This window comes from Dermacentor silvarum, chromosome 11, assembly GCF_013339745.2.
Source record: "Dermacentor silvarum isolate Dsil-2018 chromosome 11, BIME_Dsil_1.4, whole genome shotgun sequence".
In the NCBI taxonomy this organism is placed as follows: Eukaryota; Metazoa; Arthropoda; class Arachnida; order Ixodida; family Ixodidae; genus Dermacentor; species Dermacentor silvarum.
The window spans coordinates 104,409,083-104,429,994 of record NC_051164.1 but is presented as its reverse complement, the minus strand read 5'-3'; the positions used below and the strand labels follow the sequence as shown (position 1 = coordinate 104,429,994).

Below are 20,912 nucleotides of genomic sequence, written 5' to 3'. Positions count from 1 at the left end.
CCAGCAACGTGAAAGTACCTAGATAAGGCGTAATTAACTCAAGCGGAAAACACTTACGGATAATTACTCAGAACATGCTTTCTACTTCGAGTAAATATTAACGACGACCCTCGTATAGTTCACCGAGAATACCGAGAAAACCAACGATACACCTCGTATAACGTCTAAAAATTGGGGAAATAGGAGTATCATTGTAAATATTCAGTAATTATTATTGCAATTCCACGGCGGCCGCATTTCGATGGGGGCGAAATGAGAAAACACCCGTGTACTTGGATTTAGGTGCACATCAAAAAGCCCCATGAGGAGGAATAAACTTTATTTAGAGAAATGAGCAGACGGTAAAATCGTCCGAGGTGGGCGGCGTCCCTAGTCCAGGATGCCGTGGGCCTGAGCCGATAGCTTGGCCCTGCTCACCAGGCGATGCTGGTCTTCAGGGCTCGGGCTTGTGAGCTGGGGCTCCCAGTGCTCGACGGTTCGTCCGGTGATGCGTGTTGTCGATGGGTTTTGTTGACATTCCCATACCATGTGGTAGAGGGTATTGGGCGCAGAGCAGAAGGCGCATTTGTGAGTATAGCTCGTAGGATACATGGCGTGTAGCAGGGTGCCGTGCGGGAATGTGCCGGCCTGTAGTTTGCGGAAGATCACCGCCTCTTCACTTGTCAGCTTAGAATTCGGGGGTGGGTAGATCCTCCTACCCAGTCTGTAATGACTCAGGATATCGGCGTATCTTTTCGGGACGCTATCATGTCGGTATACCAGTGCTCGTGAACCCGGTGTGATAGCCCGGAGAATGTGATCTCGGGCAGCGGCGTTAGCCGCTACATTACCCGCCAGGGACTCGTGTCCCGGGGTCCAGACAATGTACAGTTCTTGAAAATTGTCTAGTTTTTCGAGGATTCTCAGGGCTTGTTTGGAAATGCGGCCCTTTAGGCAATCTCTGCATGCTGTTTGTGAGTCCGTGATGGCTGTGATGTGATCTTCCTCTCGCTTGCCCGTAGTGGCCGCCAGGGCTATTGCCGTTTCTTCCGGGCATTCGATATCTGGAGTGCTCACCGAGGCCGCTGCTACCTCTTGTCCTTGGCCGTTGATCACGCTGATAGCGTGGGCCGCTCTGTTCTTGTACTTTGCCGCGTCGGTGTATCTGACTTAGAGCACTGCACGGACTCGGGCTTACCCGAAAGCCCGGGCCCGGCCCGGCCCGTGGGCCGGGCCGGGCCGGGTAGAGCAGTTTTTTCACGGTCTCGGGCCGGGCTCGGGCACGGCTTGTGCTTTTTGACCCGGGCCCGGGCCGGGCTCGGGGTTTTTGACGCGGGCCCGGGCCGGGCTCGGGCTTTCTGCGAGTTATTCTCGCCTTAAAGTTTTGATCGGGCTCGGGCGGGCCCGCCAATGTAAAAACGGGCCGGGCCAGGCCGGGCCGCAAAATCGGCCCGTGCAGTTGCTCTAATCTGACTTCTCCTTGTTTTGGTGATTCGTAGGCCTTACGTAGAGCTTGCACTCTCGCTCGCCTCCTTTCTCTGTTGTATTCAGGGTGCATGTTTCTCGGGATACTGGCCACCGTGATCTTCTCCCTGAGGGATAGAGGAACCCGCTGTTTTCTGGACTCATATTCCACTGGGTAACGCAGTCTTATTAGGGTGTCCCTGCCCGTGCTGGTGAGCTTGAGTCGCTCTATATGGCTCGTCTTGTGGGCCTCTGCTAGTTCCTCCCAAGTATTGTGAATGCCCAAGCTGAGTAGCTTCTCCGTCGACGTCGTCGGTGGAAGCCCCACTGCCAGCATTGTAGGTCTTTCGTATTAGGGTGTTCAGTTTGTCTCTCCCGCTGTTCTTGAGACCCAGGTACGGGGTGCCGTAAGTGACTCTGCTGATTATCAGGGCTTGTATTAATCTGCTGTGTCCTGCTCTTTCAGGCCATGCTTTTTGTTAGTCCCTCTTTACACCAAGTGCGCGACTTGGGTAGCTGTCGCTTGCAGCTTTTTAATGGTGGCGAGACCGGCACCGTCCTTCTGGAAAGTGAGGCCCAGAATACGGAGTACGTCCACCTTGGGTATGTTGACTCCATGTAGGGTCAACGTTGGGTCCGGTGTCTCCTGCGGAGGCCGCCCACTTGTCCTCCTTTTCAGGATCAGGAGCTCCGACTTTTCCGGCGCGCATGAAAGACCGCAACGGTGTAGATAATGTTCGGTCCTGTCGATGGCTTCCTGCAGGGCGTCTTGTTGTTCGCCCACCGATCCCGTGCACGTCCATATGGTCAGGTCGTCTGCATATATTGCGTGACGGATACCCCTGATGTTCTCCAAGAGTTTCGGCAATCCCCTCATCGCTATATTGAACAGCAACGGGGAAATCACCGACCCCTGGGGGGTTCCTTTCTGCGGTATTTGGAACTTCTTGGTCCTGAGGTTCCCCAGGCCTATGGTCGTAGCTCTACCCGTCAGGAAGTCCCGGACGTAGTTGTATGTCCGCCGTCCGCAGTTGGTATGCTGTAGGCTGCTTAGCACTGCTTCGTGTGAGACGTTGTCGAAGGCTCCCTTCACGTCGAGTGCCAGGATGGCACTCTTGTGGCGTGTGCTGAGGCCGTCGACGACTACTTCTTTTAGCTGAAGTAGAATGTCCTGGGTGGAGAGGTTAGGCCGGAAACTGAACATAGTGTTCGGCAGGCGCCTTCCTTCTTCCAGGTAGCTATAGGGCGAGAGTCGATTGCGGACCATGTGCTCGAAGAGTTTTCCCGCGCACGACGTGAGAGAGATCGGGCGCAGGTTCTGTAGCTTGATAGGCTTGCCAGGTTTCGGGATCATCGTTACGTCCGCGTGCTTCCAGGAAGCCGGTATACTGCCGGTCTCCCAGTTTTCATTGATATATTGCTACGAGAGAGACATGCTACGAGAGAGAGCAATATTTTAGTAAACTCTCCGTCGCCCCATCGTCCAGGTTACGGAGGGTCTTGTTGTTAATTTTATCCCTGCCGGGCGTCGTGTTTCTCGTGAGATTTCTTAAGGTTGCCATGATCTCCAACTTGGTGAAAGGTTGGTCTAGATCCGGATTGGGTTCCCCCTCGTAATCCGGGTGAATGACTGGCTGCGCCTTCCGTTGTTGTTCGTCTCCGAGGTATTTCCCGGTGATGACTTCGAGCACTTCTTCCTCGGCGCCCTGGAAGTTGTGTATAAGTCTTTGTATGTGTTGCCCCGTGACAGTTTTTGATTCCGCCTTCGCCAGAAGAGTCTTTAGAATGGCCCAGGTCTTTCGGTGGCTGAGGGTTCCCTGTAATTGGTCGCACACTTGATTCCAGTTCTGACGTCCGAGTTTTTCAGCATACTCCTACGCCTGCCGCGAGACTGCGGCAATGCGGATCTTGAGTTTGCGGTTTGCGGTTTCTCGAGTTTCTCGAGTTCTCGGTTCTTGAGTTTGCGGTTGCTCTTCTGCTTCTTCCATCTCTTCAAAAGTCCTCGCCTGGCCTCCCAGAGGTGAAGTAGGTGTGGGTCGACTTCTGGATTGTCCGCAGTGAGTTGGATGGTCTTTCTATACTTGGTAACCAAGTCCATCACGTTCTTGGTCCACTCCTCGATGTCCTCTAGGCTTCTAAGGTGTTCATATTTCCTGAAAGCGGGCCAGTCCGTAATTTTGGCCTGACCTAATCTGACGGGGTTTTGTGGTGCGTGATTTCGGTCTGGATGATGTGATGGTCGCTGCCCAGAGTCTCGTCCAGTCTCGACCACTCAACTTGCCTTAATCCAGTGGAGGTCAGGTCAGGTCTGGGTTGGTGTCTCTGGAGACACTGTTGCCGATTCTAGTTGGTATTTGAGGATCGGTCCACAACGTCAGCTGGTGGTGTTGTGCCGCGTTGTGCGCGTCCATACCCTTCTTGTTGGTTGATCGGTAGCCCCAAGCCACGTGTGGAGCGTTAAAGTCGCCCACCACAAGGAGTTTTTGACCCTTCGTGACTTTCTTCACTTCTCTCAGGAACTTGTCCAAGTCCTTGAGGGTGTCGCGCGGAGGACTGTATACATTCAGGATGTAGAGGCTCTGCAAGGTTTTCTTGTGAGGAACCAGCTCAATCAGAGTGTGTTTGATTCTGTGGTTGATTTGGTGCTGCTGCGTCGTGCGAAGTTTCTTGATCAGGACGGTGGTCCGGGTCCTTCCTGGGGCAATGTGCGTTTCGTAGCCGCGCGCATCGTAATATTGTTGGTTTCTGTTTCCTGTAACGCGACGACGTCAGGTTGGTGTAGGGTGCATAGGTGAAGTAAATTTTGCCGTTTCCGATTTATTCCTCTGCAATTCCACTGCCAAATTTTGAGGGTTTGGGTCGCTTCTTTCTTCTTTGCTATCTTACTCGCCATCTTGGCTTCCCAGAGTCTCGTTCATCTGGGCTTCTCTGATGGGGTATTTTGGCTTTTTTCTTGTCTGCTCTTTGTCCTTTTCTAGGAGGGAGATGCGTTGGCTAAGCTCGTTGCCCTTCTGGGTGATCTCCTGGCGGAGCGTTTGTACGGGCTTGGACGGTGGCTGCCACAGATTTGCTTATGGTGTCGACGGCCTGAGCCAGTCCGGCTCGGAACTGCTTTCTCGGTTTGGCCTTGTCTTCGGTTCGGGCCTTGTTCATCTTGTACTCTATTCCCGATTCTAGGTCCTCTATCGGGGGAGTATGTTCCCTCGGCGGCGTTGGTGTTGTGATCGGTTCCTGCTGTTTCTGCAATTGGTCAATGAGATGTTGGAGCTTCATCTCTAGGGCTTGTTCCCTTGCCTGAGCTCTTCTGTCCCGTTCCTCCTGACGTCTTTCTTGCTCTTCTAGACGCTTCATGAGCCCTTCATTCCGCTTCATCAGGTCGGCGTTTTGCCTTCTGAGGGAGGAAATGGTTTCCTCGTATCTTGAATTTCGCTCTTGTGTCGGCAGTGAGGGAAACGGGTCGGTTGTCGACTTAGAACTGGCTATCACTTCCGCCCAGCTGATCTTCTGCTGTTCTTGCTGTGGCTTATTTGTTCCATACTCCGAGGAGCTTGAACTTGTCTCCCTTATAGATGGCTGTCGGCTCTTGATTTACTTCTCACCCTCACGTACAGGGGTGGGGGTCTTGGCTTGAGCCTTTTCTAGCACTCCTTGCTTGCCGTCTCGTGAGGTGCCCGCATAGTTTGCGCTGCAACTGGCAATGATGGTCTGCTTGTGGCTTCTATTCCCCGCACCGGTTTCAGATATTTTTGTCTGGGTTGGGGCATATACGTCCTGCCGATGGCCGATTTCTCCGCAGGCCTTGCAATACTGTATCGATCTGCGGTATGGGCGGCAACGTGTGTACGAGCTGGCCACCTTCACATAGAAAGGGACGTGCGGACCTTCGAAGGTGATAACTGCTGAGGTGGATTTGCCGAGCATCCTCGCATGCAGGATGCCACAGTTGTTGGCTGCCAGAAGTTCCACAAGTCGTTTCTCCGTCGTACACGCAGTGATACCATGCACGACTCCACGTACTGTTCCTGGGAGCGGTTTGATGTACGGCGTCATTTCGTATGCAGCCGCCCCTAGTTCGATGCCGTTGATGGAACTGAGCTTGAGTGCGCAGTCCTCGTCTGCGGTGCTGGCTACTACGGTGCTGCTTCCACTGCGTTTGGATGGTTACGTTCGCGCAAAATTCTTTGAAAGGGGAACCACTTGCCCTTGCAAGTCCCTCGGTGATCTTCTCGTCGGCCAGCTGGACAGCTTCATGCCGGCGGTTCTTACTCGGTACACCACCTTGTAATCATTATCTGGCAGCAGCAGCGTCGCGCGTCGCGGCGGTGGCTTGCCGTTGGTTCGGCTTCCCTGATCTTGCTGCCATTGCTGGTTGCTTTTGGCTTGCATGCTTGCTTCCACTCTCGGGTTGCTCCTCGCGTTCAGTCCTCCTTGCTGGTTCTGGGGGTTTCCTTGCTTTCCTCCATCTTGTATGCGGTCCTCGATCGTTTGGCGCCTTCTTGTTTTTCCCTGCGTTGATTGCTTGGGACCATGCGCCAGCTTGACTCAGCGTCCTGCCGCTGTTCTCATCGAATTCCATGTTGCTCTGGTCCAATGTCGAGTCTTGACTATTGTTCTCTATTTCCATTTCGTGAGTATTGCCGTTCGTTGCCGTGAGCATTGCCGTGAGCCCCATGAGGTCCAAAATATTCCGGAGTTCCCCACTACGGCGTGCCCCATAGTGAGATCGTCGTTTTGGCATGTAAAACCCCATAATCTTTATTATTGCAATTACGATTCTTTTGGAATCCTCACAGCTTGCAATAGGTGCATAGGTATGTAATCTCTTTCACGCCAACTTGGTTCATTGGGTACGTACAAGAATAAACAACATGAGCCACTGTATATGTGCAACTGCACATGTGCCTCTGGGTAGGTGCCCGCGAATAGACAACTTGGTCATTGGGTATCTGCAACTGGGAATGTGATACAAGGTATGTGAACATTGTTGGCCAATCGTCCAGAATCAGTATGGCCCACTCAGTAGGTGCACGAATGGACGAGCAGAACATGAAACAAAAAGTGAATAAGTCGGCAACAGCAAATTGAAGAACTTCACATCAGAGAAATAAAAAAGCCGACACCAAAAGCAGCCGAGTGTGGAGAAAGAACTTAAAGGGACTCTGAAACGATTCTGACGATTTTGTACCAATGTACTGAGTCGTGGTGAGTACTTGGTTTGGCTGTGTTTGGCTGGTTAAGCTCTGCAACAACAGGTGGGCACCATGCAGGCCACTAACATTTGCCCTAAAGGCTCTTCATCACAGCGGTAGTCGGATGGAAGGGATTTAGTTTACGCCTCCGCCCATCAGTCGAAACGTCCAGCTCACCTGCGTTTATCGGAATATCAGACACGCTCGGTGCTGCGGCAGAAAGCTCGCAACGCACGCTGCTTGATCGTTCTCGCTGGGGATCGACGGCCGGACGGCTAGCGGAGTGTTCGAAGAGGCCTCGCGCGCTGATTCCAAGACACCGAAAGTAGACGACAGGACGTCACATCATGACACGAAGCCAGTGAAGGCGGAGCTTAGCCCCGATTGCTCGATGAACGAGCTGAGGAGAAAAAAAACATGGCTAGGGAGTGGGGTAACTTGCAAACGACGCTCCACTTAAATTGTCGCACAAATGCTTCACTGTAGCTGTAACCTGTACGCCTACAAAAATAGTCCGAACCACTTCAGGGACCCTTTAAGGAAACGGAATTGGACCAGAGGATGCGGTTTAACTTCCATTTCAAATTTTACTTATTTTTCTTATTTATTTAACCTCATCTATTCTCTCATTTGTGCGGCCATTTACCCTCGTGGGTATGTTGCCATGTTGAAAAGGCATCAACATCAACAGCGTGCATTTATCAGGGAGGGTTGAGCTACACAAAAGAGATCGGTAACAAAAACTCGAGAAGTCGACTACAATGAATTCAATATTATGTCAAAACGGTTTGTCGTGACATTGTTTCAATGCCAATCGCATTAACGTCGACATTCATTGTGGCATGGATTCTACCAAAATTACTTTATTGCAATAATACGGGCACTCCTGGCGAGCTTGAGATCGTCGTAGCCATCGGTGACGGTGTCGCCGTGATGCGCCGGTTACTTTCTCAACAAAACGTCGTTTTTCGCATTGAAGCGCAAAAGTAACTGGAACGCCCAATGCACTTCTCCGCTATGTTATGGGATTAATATCTTGAAACTGGTGTCCTCCTGAGAATTCGTTCCAAGTGGATCTACCTTGCGAATTCCACGGCTAGAATTTGTAAATTGCAATATGGGCGGGAACGCGGCAGCCACGATGACATCCTCCAAGTTTGGGCTGGTCAAGCAGTGAAGCCGGCGGTGGGGTGCGTCGGCGCCGACAGCAACATCGAATCCGACACGCGCTGATGCTGCGACCGTGGTGACAAGCCCGCGACGACGGGACCCGGTTCACTCTATTGAAGTTAGCGTGGTGCCAACGTGTGAATGTAAGTCGGACCCGTGAACATAGGCTTGGTGTTGAGGGCGGGCGCTTTCGAAGTGCGCTGTAGCAGCGTCCGGCCTGGCACCTGTGTAAAATCGGGTGGACGCAGCGACGAAAACCAGCGAAGCAGCGGGGCTGCCGGCTGCGCTGGGCACGGGTTCTCCGACGCCGAGCACCGCAAGCCGAGGAGGCATCCATGTGGCCAAACGTCAAGGCAGTGTCGTTGGGGCGTTGAAGCCGAGACACTGAACGTGTGTTGCGAGAGGGGGCAGGCGACAAGGGCTCCACGGGAAAGACGCTGGCGTAGCTAGGAAGTGCAGTGCACGTGATAGCTGCCGGACTAGTCTCACCGCAGTGTTGCCGCAGGATTTCACTCGGAACAGGTGGACTGATATGCGTCCCGAGAGCCGTCAAGGCACGGCTCGCTGCTGAGTAATCTCCACGGCTTGGACTGGGGACGTCATGTAACTCGGGTGGGGGTGGAGTGCATGCCGACTCTTTGGTAAGCTCGGGCGTGGAGGCAAGGTGGTCGTTGCTGAGGACTAGCGGGCTCACCAGTTGTGTAGTTGATGGTGCGGGCAGTGTGGCGGGAGGTTGTTCGTCGTCGGGGAACGAACGAGACGCCGGAGGCGCAGTTGTCTTGTTGTCTCCGAACAGTGGCTCCTGTGGTGTAGGTGCGGCGCAAGATTCGCGAGCAGTGGCGCAGCGTTCACCCGGCGCCGATGGTGAAGAGGACCACGTAGTTTGAGCCATTCCTTCAGAAGCGTCAGCTGTTGAAGGAAACTGTGTCGTGCTGCGTAAGTGATCGGGAACTGGTACGCCAAAGTGACGAAAGAAGGCGGTCTTGAGGCCCTCGTACATGTTCTGGTCTGATGACGGAAGGTCAAGACGAGAGAAGACGTCGGTGGGAATTTCTCGCTTGAGGAGTAGGTACCGCCAGAGCTGTGACGACACGCCATTTACGTATAGCTGTGCGTCTACCTGCGCGAACCACACGATAGGGCTGTGCGGACGGTAGGGCCACAGTTGCAAACGCCAAGGGTCGTCGAGCGTCGGTGGGCGCCACTCTTCTTCCAGCTGGTCCATGGCCGCGGGCAGGGCTCGGTAGCAGGCGATGCTGAATCGGTCTTTGTTGATACTCTGGGGATCACGTCCGGGTCACCAATGTAAGAAACCGAGGGGTCGCCGCGGAGCGCACGACCAAGAGGACCAGCTCAGCAGACTTTTAGAACAGACTGGCGCGTGCCGTGCTTGCGCCTGTAGCACGCGCTGCCCAACTTTATTCTCCTCGCCATCCGCGGCCGGCCCCAAAGCGCCGGCCGAGAACGCCGACCTTAGCGTCCCCGCATAGCAGCGTCGGTGGGCGCTACAAATTCAATATTATGTCAGAACGGTTTGTTGTGACATTGTTTCAATGCCAATCGCATTAACGTCGACATTCATTGTGGCATGGATTCTACCAAAATTACTTTATTGCAATAATATGGGCACTCCTGGCGAATTTGAGATCGTCGTGCCATCGGTGATGGTGTCGCCGTGATGCGCCGGTTACTTTCTCAACAAAACGTCGTTTTTCACATTGAAGCGCAAAAGTAACTGGAACGCCCAATGCACTTCTCCGCTATATTATGGAATTAATATCTTGAAACTGGTGTCCTCCTGAGAATTCGTTCCAAGTGGATCTACCTTGCGAATTCCACGGCGAGAATTTGTAAATTGCAATATGGGCCCTAATGTAAAAACTTAATTACAACATTCCTGTTACAATAGTGGAATATATATTTCAATTTTTTTCGTGCAAGTAATGTCCCCCTTTTCGAGTAGACCAACTCGTGAACTAGAATTGTGCTACTTGCCACAGGCAACCTTTAAATATTTTGTCATGCGTTCGCTCAAACATCCGTACAAAAGCAACAGCCTAGTAGCCGATTTCGATGTTGTTCCAGCACCACTATGGGCGGCGGCGTGCTATCAAAATTACGATTACTCCCATTACTGCCATCACTGGAAATTACCATTACTACCAATATTCTAGAGCAATAAAGCATTGCATAGCCCCCTCAGCATTTGTAGTGGTGGTTTTCAACAGCTTCGCTGGACATCCACTTTCGCAGGGCCGAGATGGCGAGTCAATGTTTTTCTGCGAACGGCGATGAACTTGCTTCGATCTCGTCACAGGCCCCTCAGGCACCATTAAAAGTGCGATGTCTGCAACGCTGTTGGCGACGCTCCTCATGACGCCAGTGTCATGAGACGCCTTCCGCGAAACGTCATACCTTGTTATCGCTTTCAATGCCTTTGGTCAAAACTGATTTATTTTTCGCTTCGTTCTTACTTTTTATTGCGATAGAAATAATATGGACACTCCAAGCGCATTCCTTCCGTAGCCGTCGTCGTCATCGTCGCCGTGAGGTTCCGTATAAAGTCCAATGGCGATAAAATCGTCACCGCACGCCGTATGCTGCATGTGCGAGTGCAAAGCGCGCGAGAGACACGCGCTTTCACGGAGAGCGAACGCACGGCGGAGGGCAAACGCGACGATCTCCGATCGTGCGAAAGGCCATGGGGGGATGGGAGGGAGATAGGGAGGGAGGGGAGGCGACGTTTAGCTGCGGCACTAAGTGCGTATCTTGCGACCGGGCGCAAGGGGAACATGGCGACTCAATCTCCCACATGAAAGGAGGAAAGCGGGAAGGCTGTGCGGGAGGGAGGGTGCGCGGCTTCTACTCTGCCAGGAACTGCGTACTTTTCGCGGATGAGGGCTGTCGCGCGCACCGTATCTTGAAAGCGATCTCCACACGGCTCTGACCTTTGTATGCGCTGTGCTTTCGTCGCTCAGTTTCCTTTGAAGCGACAGACCACACGAACCTTCGGTCACTGCTCCTGCCGTGCTTACACGCCTGCGTTTTGAGAGTGCTTGTCTGCGGTCATCGAGTGTGATGTATTCACGTTTGCTTGAGCGCCCTGACACCATGCTTGTTGATTCAGTTAGTAAGCTAATGTGTCCAAGTTTATGCAGCCCATAAAACTACTATCCTCACTCCGTGTACTCTACTAGTAAATTTGCTATCGCAATTGATGGCTCGCCTTTCGGGCGAAACTGCGACTTTTTTTCTCATCGGTCGCAACAACAGAGCCTCACCCACCCCAACCCCTAAAATTCCTACAAGGACGAACAATAAACCTACAAACTCAAAAAAGAGACACGGTAGCACATGCGCACGCACACGCTTACTCAATGCGGTCACTCGTTCAGTATCTCACTGTATTCCTCGCTCACCCACTGACTGGCGCACTCGCAACTTTCTCACCGCCGGCCTGCAAACTCCCGTTCAGCGTATTTCGACACCGCGGTTGTTTGAAAACCCTCCAAATTCCAGCTATCCGCCGACGCGTCTGAAATACAGTTACATTTTTTGCACCGGCCTGCTATCTTGCGACCCCAGCCAAACGCACCAAAAACAGCCAGCTGGGCAGACAGCCATCGCTATGTTCGGTATGATACGAGTTCCAAGGGCGACTTCCTAGTCGCCCCATGCGTGAAACCGAAGAGGATACTGCTATGACTGAAGACACTCGAGAAGACAGCGCGGTGTTTAATCGAGAAATCAGAGCCCCGACCGAGATTTAGGAAAAGTGACCGGCTCAAGTGAGGTTTCGCCGGACGGATGTTATTTTGACGGCTGGAAATCAGATTGCGACGAGCCAACCGCGTTCTCTTTCCCTTACGCATCCCGAAGCCTCCAGGAGCCTCCTCCCCTCCTCTCCATATCAGCGAATCCATGCGCCAAAGCACAGCTAACCTCCCTCTCACTCGCCCTGGCGAATGCAACCCGGTATTTAAGACCTCCAAAGTGCGAGCGGAGGCTCACAGCTCCGCTTGGAATGGGCGTGAGCTCGCGAACTGCCAACATGAGAGTGCTATGGTTACTGCTGCTGGCTGCTGCCGCCTCCGGTGAGTTGATGTTTCTTGATTTGATCGTGGCACCTAGGAAGAGTCCTCATAAGAGCACTGCGCCTTGCCAGTATTTTAGGTATTTCCCGTATCTTACGATGTGGTTAAGTAAACAGCGCAAGAAATCTGAGTATTTCATTTATAAAAGCTGGTTTCACGTTCCGCGCCTAAAATGCCAGGTCTAGAGCGACCACCAAAACCGTGGCTATCGTTGTGCGTGTGGTAATAATTCTAGAACGTTTATGCGGATGCCGCCCATTGCAGGTATCGATAGATGCAAACCTTCTTTTATGTAGTAAATACTTCTATTAATGATGACTTGTTAACGTTACATTGAAATAAATAACCCTAATGCTATATAACGCTTTGTAATTTCACGTTTACGTTATGTATGTGCGATGTCGATGTAGTACATATGATAATATTCCTTGTGTTAAAGCAATACGAGAGAAAAATCAAGTCGACTAAGTGATTTTTTGAAAAAAATTGGACGATTTCCAACCAGCACCTTGTGTATAGCATGCCAGGCAAGCAGCCAGGCTAACATCTCCGGTATTTTATTAAGGCTTGTATCTCTGTCTCTCTCTCTCCGTCATTGCTTCACCATCCTGCCCTCAACAATTTCCACCAGTCTCTCAATACAGAGACGCTGTTGTTCAGACAGAAATGGAAGTAGGGGTGTAGGCCCTGAGAGATACAAAAGGGTAAGGCTAGACGTTTAACACAACTACATTATTCTCAAACACTGAAGAGATGCTAACTCAAAATAAGGACGTTGGTAAATGCTTCTGAGCTCGCAGTGAACTATACTAACATAACCTGTGACGTATATAAGAAAGTAGGTCTACACGCAAATGCTTCCTGTCCAAGTTCATCCACGTTATCATCGTACCTGTTGTTCGCTCTTTGTGCGCAGCTGTGTGAGAGACCCCCCGCTATGTCTACTCGACCAGACACTGACGCCAAACACGGCGTAACAGGCAAAGCTAGGTCCACATGATACACTTGAGTGACAGGAACTGAACAGCATTACCAGAATAGGCTCGACGATGCCTTTGGTCTGTGGTTACATGGCCTCCAGGATCGGCCCATGTTGAAACACCTCTAGCGCGGAGACATAACGTGCACCGGTATGGGATCGGCTCACCAAATCCCTACCTTTGATTAGACAGTCTGCGGGATTGGCCTGTTCATTAATTCACGGTCTGCACGAACGTCCCAGTGTACACAACGAGAATTCCTGCCACGCATTACCACCGGGAGCTGGACAAATGAAGCGTCGGCTTAATAGCACAGCTGTACATTACACAAACGAGTGAGGAATTTTGAAGCAAGTCCAACAGACCGATAGCCAATGCATTCCCGGTTTGTTTATGCTCCGGGAAAGAATTTTGCTTAATGCATTGCTCGCATTTACTTAAGATGGCGGCTGGAAATGACACACTGTCAACAATAAACTTCCAGTATCGCTTGGAATACAATCACGCATGTTCCGATGGTTTAGCTGCAGCTTACGTAGATAAGGTTTGATATTTTGTAAGAATAAATGTGCCTAGATAAATCAATTGCCCTTATTTAACTTGCTGTGGTAAAATGCTTCATTTTACAGCAAAGCTGTTAAGGGCTAGGTTACCCAGGATCGTGTCCGCTTGTAGATAAAAAGTTTTATTGTCAGAATTGGCTCGAGCGTCATCGTCTTTTTGAGCGCACGCCCCTCCTCCCTTCCGGCCGGCTGAGCCCCGGCTATCTCTGTTCGACATTTTTTTGCCGCGTTGCCCCCTAAGTAGAGTTTCGCCCGGATGCGAGGCTAGCGCGGCAAGCCTGCTGGAAGCTGCGCCCGACTAGAGCTGAGCCCTGCTTGGAGGCTAGCGAGCCAAGGCTGGCGGCGCTCCTTCTTTGCTGGATGGATGCTATGAGCGTCCCCTTGGAAACGAGGTGGTGGGTGGCGCCTCCAAGCGTTCCTCCGACTCGGCGCCACCTCGTGGAGTCGTATAAAAAGGCCCGGTTGGCGGCGTTTTCAAACTTAGGATTATAAAAAAAAAAGTGTGCGTTATACCGCAGTTTTCGCCGGAATCTTACGTTTGTTTCATCATTACGTGACGTAGGTCACCACGGCGACCACCTGAGCGCGTGAACGCTTGTGTGCGCGCCGCGATTGGCGTAGCCGTCTTTAATAAAACGCTTTGATGGTACGATGATCGCGACTGTCTACGTTCCCCCTGTAACGCCTACGAAAGAAATCGAAACGTTCATGATAGACAGGTTCGATTGGGTGATGCCAAACGACGATACGCCCATTCTCATCCTGGGGGCAGTATTGACTACAACAGACCCACGATAGTCACAGCTTCGCTGGCTTCCTTCTTCACAGTAGTGGAAGGGCTCCGAATTATTTTTTTTTCTTTTCCACATCATGATTACGCTGTGTTCAAAACGCCTCAATTGTGGGACTTAACCAATGCAGGACTTAGCGGCACAGCAGTCTATATGCATTGACACGCGCCTACATTGAATAAAGGGAGTGCATTGAAGACGTTTCTTTATAACATTTTACTCCTCACGGTACACGCTGTTTTCCTAGTTGAGATAATTAAATACATTTGTTCTTTCTCTCTGGGGTTACCAGGCTTCGAGGTCGGCAAGGAGTATGTGTACGAGTACAAGGGAACAATGCATGTTCTAAACCCTGAGCAGCGGCATCAATTGACTGGTCTTGGGTTCCGAAGCAAGGTCATCATGCAGCCTAAGCCCGATCACACGCACTTCAAGGTAACCTCAAGGAAACTATCTCAACATGAACTACTGCAATAATTACCACAAAATGGCCCGACGCCCGTCTGCCACCACTGCTCAAAGCCGGTTAATTGCGTCGACAAAAGTGCAATTCATCTGATTTCCTTAGAGCATCGAGCGAAATTGCATTTTTCACCGCTTCCAGTGAAAGTTTTTCAGTATCGCTTGTTGCACAATTAGGGCAATTGACCACTTCTCTTTCTTTGCAATGCCCAAGATTACTTTTCTATCGCCATCTCTTCAAAGCAGAACCTTACAGAGGTTGAGACAAATATAAAACTTTGCTGAAATAAACTGCTTTGCCGCTTCAGGGTAATTAAGAGCACATGAACGTCATACTACTTGAAGAGCATTAGACATGTATATATTGACCTTCTCGCCAAACTGTTACTGTCGCTCTCGGCAAGGCAAAAGCTTGAAGTCCCTTTTTTTTCCGAGGACTTAGAAACTGCAGAATTCACATAGGTGGAGACGCAAGCACATACGCAGTCGTCAAGAAGGAAAGTTCGACAGACATTTTACTTTGCGAGAATAGTGCTATGTACACTAGCGTTCTTGCTTTCTCTGCTTTATAATAAGTCCTGTTCCTTTTTCTGCTGCACTGAAGCAATGCAAATCAGCGGCCGTTACTGCTCTTTTTTCCAGATCGTGAACTTCGAAGCGGACACGTTCAACTCGGACGAGATCGACCTAACTCATCACGAGTTCAACTACGCGTCGAATTATCATCTCCATGGCGCTCTCGAACAACCTTTTGCCGCCAAGTTCGACGAAGGAAAGGTACAGCGTTTTTTTTTTTTCGACAAATTTATAATCATTAGCATAAGATCAACAGACGCGAACACGCTAGGCATTGCACATGAATGCATCCATAACATTTCGACCACAGACTCGTCTGCACAAATAAGTCTTTCAAGGCAAGGAAAATTTTGGTTTCAAGGCTCAAGGCCGTTAACCATGCGATACCCAAACACATTTCCACTATCTAAGACCATTATAAAACCACGTTCACCTTTGTTTTCTGGCCATGGAGATCATATTTATGCAAAAAAAATACTGAAGTTTTACTTCACTTGAAACTTTATTAGCATAATAATGAAATAATTTGGTATTTGGTTTGCCGACCTAACCATCACAGAACACTCCGTGTCTATGTGTTTCTGTGGCGTCTATTCTCCTTGTCTGTATGTCCTACATTATGATTTCCAAGACAGCACTCAGACATTGGCTCGCGTTTTAATGCGATAGCGTTAAGGACCCCCTGTCGCAGAAAATCCAGTGTTGGTGTCGGCAAAGTTGTCCGTAGGTGAAAGCTTCCGTTTATATATAATTATATGTGTATGCCACGCCTTCCTATATGACATGCGGTATATGAGGGTTATATTGCCACACCATCCTATCAGTAAAGTTGCTCATACCTTGTCTTACATTCTTGACAAAGTTATTCCTCAGAATTTTGAGAATGACAGCTCCTAAACAAATTTCATCAAGCAAAACACCGACAGCGCACGCCTTTTATGTTTCATCTTCTGAGACTTAAATATTAAAAGTGCAAAACAATAACAGAAACCTGAAAATTATGTAATTTCTTGGTGCGGCTGTGCACGCCCTCCGGGACCGGCCCACGCAAGAGCCCGCGTTTCTTTTGTTCGCGCTAATCCACGTCCTGTATACCACTTTCTGCAGATCGAGGAGATCGAGATCGGCAAGAGCGAACCCTTGTGGGTGAGGAACGTGAAGAAGGGCGTGCTGTCCCTCTTCCAACTGGACCTCGTCAAGGGACGCCACGAGCACCACGATGACAAGAGTACCACGTCAAAGAGGTAGGCTGGCACAAGAGGCAGTATATAGACAAAACGTAGAAATTCTCGAGCAAGGTCCCCTATGTGCGACAAAGTATACATTTTCGTTTCACCGCGCAGAATACCCGCTTAAAACAAAGATCTAGTTTATACTTGAGCCCTGAGGCCACTTAATACCTCTATCGTTCTCTTGGCTCTCATAGTACTGCAACGCCAGAAAGTCGGGGTCCAAAAACCTCAAGGTTCAACTTGTCTAATGAAACTTACAAAAATGGTTAACTAAGCGAGTTGGGAGGTATTCATATTTTAAGCGTGAAAGAAGAAATGGAGACTGCGCGACCCGAGCGGTAGTGTCATGTGACCGTACTTTCGTCCTTCCTTGTTTCGCGCTGAAATTTCAACACAAAATGACACCGTGAGCGTAGAATCACGTTACTCCATATGCCAATACCTTTGCCAGCCTAGCAGGACGGGAGCAAGACGTGCCCGCTTCTGGTGCCATCTTTTCTACTACAATAGATATAGGCTTCCTCAGGATGTCATTGAAGTCCTTGATTATTGGCATCGTCTTAAGTGTATGACCAAAAACGCGTAAAGAAACAAGAAAGGGCGTTCTCATTCGTTGCAAATTTCAGTAGCAGCCTGTTAGCTTTCAAGCTTAAGGAGCTTGGAAAGAGTGTAACTGTTTATGGGCACACAAAGACTGATATATTTGTCACAGTGTTGGAACTTGTTTTTGGACCTGAACGCAAGAAATCTTGCCGTAGTTCCAAGTTGTGTGCGTTGTAACACACTTATCACCTTAACCAAGCCGAATTGCTGCATGTTTCTGAGTGCACAGATTCACTCGTATGGCTAAATGCGCAAATTAGCAACAGGTTTGGCTAAAATAAACAGTCACGTTTTTTTTTTTTTTTTGGCGCACAGGAAATTCAGTAGAAAACTGCCTTCTTTGATGACTCAATGAATCAGTGAACTTCATTGCAGCCTTAAAGACGCTTACGGTGTGCACTATTCATGCTAATCGTAAAGGGTCAGTTAAAAACTGCGCAACGTGCATATGCGCGCATTTTTTATCCATTCATTATCCTGGCGGCCGTAACACAGCGTTTTTTTTTTCTCCTCTCCTCAATTTGCTTTAATTATCCTCAGTGAAGATCGAAACCGGAGATATGGGATGAAGATTTCAGTATCCACATGTAGCAGCGATTTACAAGGGTGAAATACACAACCAGTGGTGTAATTCACCTTGGCTCGCACTCCCACAATGTTGACTCACTGATCTATTTCTAAATGAAAGGACATAACCAATGACACGACCACAATGCGAGACACAGACACTCGTCACTGTAGGTGTATGTGCCATTCATCGTGTTTGTGTCGTTACTCTGCTTTATGTTCTCGAACAAGCACCAACTTGCCGAACAACATGTCCTACTAAAATTAAAGTGCATGACTTCAAGAGCGTTGATTTGGGCCTATTGCGAAAGAACGCGACAAAGCAAGAACACAATCACCAAAGTGCTTTGTAGTTCGAGTTCTTGCTTTGGCCCCTCCTTTCGCACTGTTTTGAAACCCGCTGTTGTGGTTGTTGTTGTTGTTGTGCTTTCAAAATATGGCATGAAGCTACATGGGGGATGTGCGAGAATGGCGTAGTTGTACTTTCAGTTAATAGCTGTAAAAAAGAAAACAAGAAGGTGTCACGAGAAATGAAAAAGTATTGCGTCATTTAGCAGCGAGGACAGACAAACGGACAGTTAAATTTAAAAGAACGAATACGAAGGTTGGCTGCAAATATTTGAATGAGAGGAATTAGAGAATAATTAGAGAGAATAATTAGAGTAAGAATGGCAAGGAAAGCAGGAATTAGCACAGTATAGGTTTTGTTGCTTGGATGAAATCAATGACTCCGTCAACACATCCCTGTGAAAGAAACCGAGTACCGAGACACCGAAAAAGAATGATACTTCAGTACTGAAATTCAGACCAAGTTTCTCAAGCAGGGCTTCATGAAGTCTTTTCCTCTGTGATACAAAACTGCAACGGCGTAAGAAATAATTATCAATAGTTTATATTTCTCGGCAGAATTGGCAGAGGCGCGATATCGCCAGACGAGACTTGTGTAAATATAGGTTTAGATAGCGCTGGGTTCCTCTCGTTTCGCCTTCTATTTTCGTCATCTTCAAAGGAAGACCATTGATGAGGATGATCTTAAATGTGGCACATACTGACAATGAGGGATGCGCCATCAGTGGTTATAGAAAATAGCCAAATAATATTAGCTACACTAGTGAAATGAAGAGGTAGGTGAATACGAAAGAACTTGCAGTAAGAGAAAAAAAATTGTCAAAAGAAGTCCTGAAACTTTAAGCTGTAGGTGTCGAACGTGTTCATAGATTAGTAAGGCGGGATACCACTAAAACAAGACCAATAATTCTGAAACTTCTCGATTTTAGGGACAAAACTAAAATCTTGAGAGGTTTTAAACTAAAGGGATCAGGTTTTTCGATTTCCGACGATTTTTCACCTTTGCGTAAGAGATTTAAGAAGACAATTATGGAATTCTGCCAAATAAAGAAAAGAATCCGGTGACAAGGTGAATGTAATTTATCATATACTGCAAATAAATGGCGATATGCTCTACTGGGACGGGGAAAATAATAGTACAGCCCCTCTGAAATCTGGTCCCGTCAATCCTTATCCAAAAAAAAAAACAGCAACGCGGCCCTCGAAGCCTGCGTTCCCGCCGAACTTGATATCGATATCCCACTTATCCTTCTTGAACATAAATGCCCGTAGCATGTTGAAAAAAAACTGATTCCCTTGAAGCCTTCCTTCTTACATATGAAACAAACTTTCGAACACTAACAAAAAATTGGCTAACAGCTGGTATTAAATATCTTGAGATAGTCCCTGCCACTACACCATCATCCGGCAAGACCAGACGACACGAGGCGGAGGCGTGACTATTCTAGTAAAGAAGGGAATCCCGTTTTCAGTGTTACCCGATGTAGCAGACGTTGAGGCTATCTTTTGTAAGCTGTGTTTCGCATCTCACACTGTAGTCGTGGGCTGCTTTTATCATAGTCCTTCCGGCTTCGACACACTGTGCCGGTTGCATGAATACACGGAGCAATATGCATCAAAGTCCCGATTAGTAATCGCAGGTAATTTTAATGTTCCTGAAGTGAACTGGCAGACTATTCAGCATTATTCACCCTGCTCGGATGTGTTATTTGATTTTATGTTATCGTTCAAACTCCCTCAAATTGTAACTGAACCTACACGTGTACGGAGATCGAGCTGTTCCATACTAGATTTAATATTCCTCAGCAATCACTTTATAAATGAAGAAACTAAATTAGGTTACTAGATCGCATTTCTGATCACAAGATCACCTTTTGCACTATACCCCTTCATAGCACCGTTGCTCCTCAGCAAATCATCGCTTACCCTGACTACAGTAAAGCTAACCGACACTAGTATACTTCATTACCCGATTAATGAGTACGACTCTTTCCTGCAACTTCCGCATAATAGCAGTACGAACATCGATACCTTGTGGCCCGCGTTTAAAGTGATTTTATCCCACTGTATAATCAATTACATATGAACTAGAAGAAAGAAACTTGGTAAGCGTAATCTATGGATAACTCGTGACGTTATTCATGCCAAACGTCAAGTAAACCGAATGAGAAAATTGCTGAAAACTAACCCATTCAAATTTATGCATCACGATCTCAGCGCAGCTATCCAATGTATGAAATCAAAAATTAAGACAGCCAAACAGTTCTACTTCACTAATACACTGACAAACTTTTTGAAAACTGCTCCAATTAAGTTTTCGAACTACATTAACCCAAAGAATCGTAACGACAACGGAGCCTCAAACGAAGAAAATATAAAATCTGCGAACTTGCTTAACGACTACTTCTGCTCCGTTTTCACAGAGGACGACGCCACACTACCACAAGCAGGCTCCACTAGCAATGAACCACTAGAGCCGCTTACACTAACCAAAACAGGCATACTTTACCTACTACTGAACTTTGACCCAAAGAAATCACCTGGACCTGATGGTATACCAAATACGCTAGCTGGATGGCCAAGTACTTATAATATTTTTTTACAAATCAATGTCCTCAGGCGCCCTCCCCAAGGATTGAAAAAGAGCTAAAGTAAAACCAATTCATAAATCAGGAAGCAAAACAGAACCCACTTACTACAGGCAAATATCACTAACATGTACAGTCTGTAAACTACTAGAACACATTATCTTAAAGCACATTTTTCGACTTTTTGCTGACGATTGTGTTCTGTATCAGATAATCAATTTGTCTAATAAGCATCTAGCTTTGAACGACGCTTTATCATTAGTATACAAATGGTGTAACGAATGGCAAATGACACTTGAACATAAA

At 48.6% G+C, this 20,912-nt stretch overlaps 1 protein-coding gene across 1 annotated transcript in view; it reads left to right on the top strand.

Moving 5' to 3' along the window:
* Nucleotides 1-11,753: 11,753 nt before the first annotated feature.
* The window catches only part of LOC119432341 (vitellogenin-6-like), a 40,418-nt gene continuing 31,259 nt past the window's right edge, over nt 11,754-20,912 (top strand). Inside the window, 5 exon segments of the mRNA XM_049659422.1 lie at nt 11,754-11,896; nt 14,523-14,665; nt 15,335-15,469; nt 16,376-16,493; nt 16,496-16,512. Of these exon segments, the coding sequence (XP_049515379.1) occupies nt 11,827-11,896; nt 14,523-14,665; nt 15,335-15,469; nt 16,376-16,493; nt 16,496-16,512 (483 nt within the window). The 5' untranslated portion in view covers nt 11,754-11,826.